This window comes from Camellia sinensis, chromosome 9, assembly GCF_055761805.1.
Source record: "Camellia sinensis isolate YWXY chromosome 9, ASM5576180v1, whole genome shotgun sequence".
In the NCBI taxonomy this organism is placed as follows: domain Eukaryota; kingdom Viridiplantae; phylum Streptophyta; class Magnoliopsida; order Ericales; family Theaceae; genus Camellia; species Camellia sinensis.
The window spans coordinates 17,355,435-17,364,322 of NC_138969.1; the positions used below are offsets into that span (position 1 = coordinate 17,355,435).

The following is an 8,888-nucleotide window of genomic DNA, read 5'->3' on the forward strand; positions in this document are numbered from 1 at the left end:
TATAAGCCCTTAAACGTAGTGGCACAAGGCCCTTAAACATGGTGGCGTTAAGCCCTTGAACATGGTGGCACGAGGCCCTTGAATAAGTTGGCATTAAGCCCTTGAATCATTTGGCATTAAGCCCTTGAATATGCTTGTATGAACTCAAGAGGTGTCTCACACGGATTCTAGAGGTGACTCACTTCGTAGCACTTAGTTCCATGTAGCACTTTGTTTCTTATCATAACAACTTATACGGAATAGCCATAGGCCCCGAGTCTTACAAATACTTAGAGTCATGTGAAAGTAGTTCATTCTTTCCTTTATTTCTTTTCATGCTTGGCTTCATTCACATAATTACATACATAATAGTCATGCGTTAATAGAATGCTAATGACAATCATTAGCTATATGTGAAGCGTACTACTACTCGCAGTGTTGTGATGACGTGCTTGTTCCTCCCGGAGTGTGCCCTTAGCTTCAATCTCTCTCAACTCTTCCTTGTTCTTAGCCTCTCTTCACTTTTCTCCAAGGGAAGATATTATAAGAAAGTTCCTAAGTCTTGAGTTCAAAGAGGCTTTTATAGACATACATATACAAAGAGTGAATAAAGACGAAAATCAATCGTTTAAACATCCGAAATTGAAATTTCCCAGAAATGCTTAATATTACCTAAAAATTATGCTGATCACATATTTAAAATCAATTTCAAATAATTAAGCCCCTAAGGCTTTCAATTTCTGATGCAAACATTCTAATGTAACAGATACTTTTCTTGTTTAAACAGATAGACACCCTTAAACATGGAGTTCACTTACTTAACCTTAATTTCTCATAGGCTTTCACAATAAGCATTCAAAACACAAAATAGGGTCTAAAAGTATATCAGAAAACATGCACGAGGGTCGGGTTATTACACTCTCCCCCCCTTAAAAAGTTTGGTTCCTCAAACTTGGTGTACCTTAGGGTAGAAACAAATGTGGATACTGGTGTTGCATTTCTTCTTCCTTTTCCCAAGTTGCGTCGGTTCCGTAATGTTCTTGCCATTCAACCTTTACCATAGGAATTTCGCGATTTCGTATCTGTTTCACTTGCCGGTCTAGAATTCGGGTTGGTTTCTCTTCATAAGTTAGCTTATCATCCAACTCAATTTGGTGGTAATCAATAACATGAGACGGATCTGGAAGGTATCCGCGAAGCATAGAGACATGAAACACGTTATGTACTTGACTCATATTTGGCGGAAGGGCAACTCGGTAAGCTACAGGACCCACTCTTTCCAAAATTTGGAAGGGACCGACATAACGGGGTGTTAACTTGCCCCTTTTTCCAAATCTTGGGTGTCCTTTCATCGGAGTGACCTTCACAAAGACATGACCATCCACTTCAAATTCCAAGTCCCTCCGTCGGGTGTCCGCATAACTCTTCTGTCTACTTTGCGCAATTTTCAATCTTTCCCGAATAGTTTTGACTTTTTCAGTGGTCAACTGAACAATTTCAGGCCCTAATAAGGATTTATCTCCAACTTCAGCCCAACACACGGGAGAACGACACAGTCTTCCATACAGAGCCTCATAGGGTGCCATTTCAATACTTGAGTGGTAACTATTGTTGTATGTGAACTCTACCAACGGTAGATGGGTTTCCCAACTTTCTTGAAAATCTAGCGTACACATTCGGAACATAACTTCCAAAGTTTGTATCGTTCTCTCGGATTGACCATCAGTCTAAGGGTGGAAAGTTGTGCTGAACTTTAGTTCTGTACCCATTGCTTCCTGCAGACTTTGCTAGAACCTGGAAACAAACTTGGGATCTCTATCTGACACAATTGAGACCGGAACACCATAAAGCCTTACAATTTCATTCACATAAAGTACCACCAATTTATCTGCATTATATTGAGTCTTCATGGGTAGGAAGTGAGCGGACTTAGTTAATCGATCTACAATGACCCATATTGAATTCATACCTCGAGGAGTCCGTGGTAACCCCACAACGAAATCCATAGTCAAATGTTCCCACTTCCATTCTGGAATTGGAAGGGGTTGTTATAATCCTGCTGGCCTCTGATGCTCCACTTTTACTTGCTGGCATTGCAAACATTTAGAGACGAACTCCGCGATCTCCTTTTTCATACTTGGCCACCAAAAATTTTGTTTTAAATCTCGATACATTTTAGTACTCCCTGGATGCATTGAAAATCTTGAGGTATGTGCTTCTTCCATCAGTTTTTGCTTAAGGTTCAACACATTGGGGACACATATTCGGTTTTGAAATTGGAGCACCGTATCTACCAAACTGAATCCCGGCTTCGACTTGGTTCCGAACTCATCACGTATCTTCCTTAAAGTGTCATCTTCCATTTGGTACAATTTAATTTCCTTAATTAAGGTTGGTTGGGCCATTACTACTGCCATTAAAGCTTCCTGTCCGTGTAATACAAGGTCCAATTCCATTTTAACCAATTCATTTGCTAATTCTTTTTGCCCTATAACCAAATTTGCTAAAGTCCCCATACTTTTCCGACTAAGCGCATCCGCAACTGTGTTGGCTTTGCTAGGATGGTAATGGATCTGCAAATCATAATCTTTAATAAGTTCCAACCACCGTCGCTGTCGCATATTCAGCTCTTTCTGAGTAAAAAGGTATTTGAGACTTTTATGGTCAGTGTACACTTCGCAAGTAGTGCCATACAGATAGTGTCTCCATATCTTCAAAGCAAAGACTACTGCTGCTAACTCAAGATCATGCGGAGCATAATTTTTCTCGTGGGGTTTCAACTGTCGAGAAGCATAAACGATAACTCTTCCATTTTGCATAAGTACACAACCAAGCCCTTTGTGCGAAGCATCACTGTAGATTACAAATCCTTCAGTACCGCATGGTATGGCCAAAACTGGTGCTGTTGTCAACTTTGTCTTCAATTCCTGGAAAGCAGATTCCCGCTCTTCTGACCATTCAAATGCAACTCCCTTTCGAGTCAGTTGGCTAAGCGACACCACAATTTTGGAAAAATCTTGAACAAACCGTCTGTAGTATCCGGCTAACCCCATAAAACTACGTACTTCGGTCACATTAGTGGGAGTTGGCCAATTTACAATCGCCTCAATCTTGTGTGGATCAACAGAAACTCCACCTTTTGTGATAACATGCCCCATAAATGCCACCTCTAGTAGCCAGAATTCACATTTCTTCAGCTTTGCATACAGTTTCTTTTCCCGGAAGGTTTGAAGGATCAAGCGAAGGTGATTCTCGTGAAATTCTGCATTCTATGAATAGATTAGAATATCATCAATAAAGACTACCACAAATTCATCCAAATAGGCTTGAAGACGCGGTTCATCAAATCCATAAAAGTTGCTAGGGCGTTAGTCACTCCAAAGGACATAACCAAAAATTCATAATGGCCATATCAGGTTTGAAAAGCTGTCTTCTCGACATCATCAGCTTTGACCTTTAATTGATGGTATCCGGACCGTAGATCGATTTTGGAAAAGACTTGTGCGCCTTGAAGCTGGTCAAATAAATCATCGATCCTTGGCAACGGGTACTTATTCTTGATTGTTACCTTATTAAGTTCCCTGTAATCGATACAAAGCCAGAGTGTTCCATCCTTCTTTTTTACAAACAAAACTGGTGCACCCCACGGAGACACACTTGGACGGATGAATCCTTTGTCCAGCAAATCTTGCAACTGAATTTTTAATTCCTTCATCTCAACTGGTGACATTCTATAGGGAGTCTTAGAAATGGGTTGAGTTCCTGGTGCTACGTCAATTGTAAACTCAATTTCGCGGTCTACCAACTGCCCTGGTAACTCCTCTGGAAAGACATCCAGAAATTCACAGATGACTGGGATCATGTCGATATTCTCGCTCCCCACTTGCTCCTCCAAAACGCTGCATAAATACCCCTGACACCCTTTTTGAATTAATTTACAAGCCTTTGCTACCGAGATCAAATAAGGTGGAGAAGTTACTTCCTGTCCCTGAAACATAAATTCTGATTGACCCGGAGGATGAAAACTAATTTGCTTAGTCAGACAGTCTATAGTCGCACCATATTCACTCAACCAGTCCATTCCCAGAACAATATCAAAATACATCATGTCGATAGGTAACAAGTTAGCATATACCCGAATATCTCCAAGGTGGAGTTCACAAGCGACATATACAGAGGTACAGGTCATAGAATCCCCCAAAGGCGAGGATACACATAGCATATAAGATAATACCTCCTCAGATTTATCTAAATTAGGAGCAAATTGTTTTGACACAAAAGAATGAGAAGAGCCAGAATCAAATAATATGCAAGCAGAATGACTGTGAACCATAAATATACCTCACACCACCGTTGCCGCATTCTGTATATCTCCTGGAACCAATGCAAACACCCTGCCTTGTCTCGCAGTGTTTTTATTGTTAGGTTTAGCAGTTGTCATGGTGTTGGAAGCTAGTGAAGATCCCACTGAACTTGTAGCGGCCTTGTTATTATTTTGTTGATTCCTTTGAGGGCAATCCCTTATCGCATGACCCATTTTCCCACACTGAAAGCAGGCTCCAGACTTCCAGTAGCATATTCCACGATGTTTCTTTCCACACTCCACACATACGGGAATTGAATCCTGACTAGGGGTAGAAGCATGTGAAGTCCCTGAATTTTGCTTCTTGTTTGGTAGAGTAGTTGACCCCTTCGACCATTGACTATTTTGTCTTTTCCCCTTCCATTCAGAAATTCGATTTTGTGCAGCATTATTTCCTTCCGTTATGACGGCCCTCTCCAACACATCTACATAGGTAGGCAACTTCAACATATTGACTCGATCCAGAATAGCACCCCGTAATCCCCCTTCAAATTTTCGCGCCTTCTTATAGTCCATGTCTACCATATGAGGTGCAAACCGGGCTAGCTCTGCAAATTGAGCTTCATATTCAGCAACAATCTTGTTCCCTTGTCTGAGAGTTTCAAATTCAGTAACCTTCTTATCTCGCATACTTTAAGGAAAATACTTATCATAAAACAATTCCAAGAACTTGTCCCATGTCAATCCTTGATGTATAGTCCTCGTAAGCATCCACCATCTCTGTGCCTCATCTTTAAGAGTGAAGGCAGCCAGTTGCACCTTTTGAGCCTCGATGCAAGGGAAGACCTCAAATAATTTCTCTATCCCTAACACCCACGCCTCAACTTTCATTGGTTACATCCCTCCCTTGAAGGATGTCTGTTTCATCTTTTTAAATTGCTTAGTAAGGGTAATGGTCCGGTCTTCAGCATGAAAATCTTGTACTGTCGATGGAGGTACCGGTGGCGGTGGCAGTTGTTGTTGTGGCTGTTGCTGTTGTTGCTGTAGGGTCTCCGCCATTTCCATAATCATTCTTTCCATCCTATCCAACCGTGTAGAAGTAGCATCTTTCCCATCTTCTGTCCTTGTCCTCACCATAGCCTACACAACAATCAATTATATACAATAGACATAATTTCAAATTGTTAGCATTATTAGAGCGCATATAACGTTGCTATCGATTTCTCCTATACTTTCAGGGTGTCATGCATGATGCCTAAATCTTTCTAGACACCCTAAAGCTCAATGGATCCGTGTGTGAGATAGCAACTCATGCTCTGATACCACTTGTCACGACCTCAAACCCGCCCCTAAAAGTTGGGCATGACCCATTCAGAAACGGACATGTAACCTAATGTACATAACATACGGGGCCTTATCGGAAGCACGTAATATGAAAATAATGGAACGTATAAACTCCATTGAGCTACTTCTACATGTCAGGATCCCATACATCATGTGTACCATAGTAGATAGATAAAGTCCCAAACTATATCACAGAGCATCGGTTATATACATACACATATACAGTCCCAGCCCTATAATTGGGCATATACAAAAACCATTGAATTTATATACATCCGACCTTAGGTGGGCAATCAAAAAGTAACCCAACATCGTAACAGACTTCACAAAATAAATGGCCTTGCATAGTGTTTGGACACACGAAGGTTGACAAAAGAAAAACACGTGTCATGGCTAGGACTGACCACCTGATTAGTTACCTACAGGAACAGACATAACACAGAGTGAGCCAGGCTCAGTGAATAGTAATACTTAAATAAAACGATGCTTAGCTTGAAATATAATACATCAAAGCGTAAGATGATGCACACATAGTTAGTCTGATTCTGTACTAATTTCATAACGGCCTTAGGATCATTCTTGAAACGTAAAGGCTTGAAACATAATATCTTGAAACATGATGGCTATAAGCCCTTAAACGTAGTAGCACAAGGCCCTTAAACATGGTGGCGTTAAGCCCTTGAACATGGTGGCACGAGGCCCTTGAATAAGTTGGCATTAAGCCATTGAATCATTTGGCATTAAGCCCTTGAATATGCTTGTATGAACTCAAGAGGTGTCTTACACGGATTCTAGAGGTGACTCACTTCGTAGCACTTAGTTCTGTGTAGCACTTTGTTTCTTATCATAACAACTTATACGGAATGGCCATAGGCCCCGAGTCTTACAAATACTTAGAGTCATGTGAAAGTAGTTCATTCTTTCCTTTATTTCTTTTCATGCTTGGCTTCATCCACATAATTACATACATAATAGTCATACGTTAATAGAATGCTAATGACAATCATTAGCTATATGTGAAGCGTACTACTACTCACAGTGTTGTGATGACGTGCTTGTTCCTCCCGAAGTGTGCCCTTAGCTTCAATCTCTCTTAACTCTTCCTTGTTCTTAGCCTCTGTTCACTTTTCTCCCAGGGAAGATATTATAAGAAAGTTCCTAAGTCTTGAGTTCAAAGAGGCTTTTATAGACATACATATACAAAGAGTGAATAAAGACGAAAATCAATCGTTTAAACATCCGAAATTGAAATTTCCTAGAAATGCTTAATATTACCTAAAAATTATGCTGATCACATATTTAAAATCAATTTCAGATAATTAAGCCCCTAAGGCTTCCAATTTCTGATTCAAACATTCTAATGTAACAGACACTTTTCTTGTTTAAACAGATAGACACCCTTAAACATGGAGTTCACTTACTTAACCTTAATTTCTTATAGGCTTTCACAATAAGCATTCAAAACACAAAATAGGGTCTGAAAGTATATCAGAAAACATGCATGAGGGTCGGGTTATTACATTTTTTGTCATCATTTGGCATGTCATGGCTTTGTTTATGGCTGGTTTAATAGCCTCTTGCATGCTTCATATGCTTGTAGTGTAAATCTTGTTCACTAGCTTTGAATGCATGATGTTTTGGCTCACCATTCTAGCATGTTTTGGCCATGCTCCAACATGATTTTGCTCATATTTTGGGCTGTCTTAGATCTGTTTTGAGGCCCCTTGGCCAAATGATACTTGACATGCATGCTTGTAGTGTAATAGCCTTGACTAGCTTTGAGTTTTGATGTCCCTTGCATGCTTAACTTGGGGTATTTACATGTTTTGGCATCATTAGGAATGTTATTTCGGAGCATGTAGGGCTGTTACACTTTCGTATTTTCCCCTTCTTAAGTGCTCTTGAGACTTGTGCTTTTATGCCCTATTTATGAGCCATTGCATGAGCCTCATTTTAGTGCCTTTCAAGCCATCATCCCAACTCATTTTTGCTGCTATTTTGGCCTTCATAGGGTCTGTTTGGGGTTGGTTTGGCCATTTGAGCATCGCCTTGCATGCCTCTAGTGTAATATGCTTCACTAGCTTTTGATGCTTGAGCCTTTCAACATGCATTACATGAGTTGTTTTGCATGATTCTAAGTCATCTTGTATGCCATTTCAGTGCTGAAACATATGCCAATGTACTCCATGTTGCATCCTTTCAATGCTATTGGAAAGTTGTGTTTTGTGCCTTAGGCTTGTGCCCTTGCATTGTGCATGCTTGTATGCGTTTTATTGCCTTGATTTCACCACCATTGGCCACTGATTTGGACATGGCTGAGGCCTATCCATCTTGGTTTAAGTCCATTGTGCATTGAGTATGCAATGTGGTTCATAGCAATGAGTATGCCATGTTGTTGCATGATTGACCATTACACTTGTGCATGCCATTTTCATCGCATTATGTATGTTAGTCACCATGTGCATTGTGTATGCAAGCGTCATGAGCATTGTGTCTGCCATGTAATTCATGGCATTGTGTATGCTAGTTGCATGTTTGCATGTCCATCCCTTGCATGTTTGCATGTCTAAGTTGTAACGCATTAGGTTGCATACTTGAAGTCGCATTGCGCATGCCATGTTTGTTGCATTGTGTTTGGGATAGGAGTTAGTCGAAACACGGGAAACGAGGGGCGTTTCATACTCGAAGTGATGAAACGTGCCTCAATTCCCGGTCACCGATACTCTTGACTACACATGATGGAGTTTTAGGCTTCACGTGTTCATATGTGCTTTCATTTCATATTGAGTTGCGCAATTCGGCTCCTCAGCCATCATGCATCGAGATGCGTGATTGATGGCCTGAGGATCGAGAACTATACTCCCTTGAGTTCATGTAATGATAGGGAGGATTGTTGTGTACACATGTGTTGCAAATACTTTGCCATGCCCCTCTCTTGCCCTCTATTGCAGAAAACCAGAAACCAGCAGCAAAAACTGGTCGGCCGACAAGATAAAGTGGCTGGCCGACCACTTTTTCTGATCTTCACCACAAAAAATTGTCTGCAGGTGGTCTCCAGTAGCAATAACTGGTCAGCAGCATCCCTAGAGGTCTCCTAGGTGGAGTGGAAGCTTTGTGGAGCTTGGTGAAGTGTTCTGAAAACAATTGCAACCAAAGGCAAGTTGGGGCATCGCGATGGATTTCTGCGCAAGGAGATTCGAGCATGCATGCATCCTTCGTCATCCAAGGCAGAGCTAGGGCAGCCTACTTCATTTAGTTTACA

At 41.0% G+C, this 8,888-nt stretch overlaps 1 protein-coding gene across 1 annotated transcript; it reads right to left on the minus strand.

Annotated features, from left to right (window-relative positions):
• Positions 1–1,732: 1,732 nt before the first annotated feature.
• Positions 1,733–4,312, minus strand: LOC145799263 (uncharacterized). Its single transcript, XM_082888809.1, has 3 exons — positions 3,605–4,312; positions 2,274–3,248; positions 1,733–1,798 (listed from the first exon to the last, which is right to left on the minus strand). Exons 1-3 carry the CDS (start codon positions 4,310–4,312, stop codon positions 1,733–1,735), a joined length of 1,749 nt encoding a protein of 582 aa, XP_082744935.1.
• Positions 4,313–8,888: the final 4,576 nt, after the last annotated feature.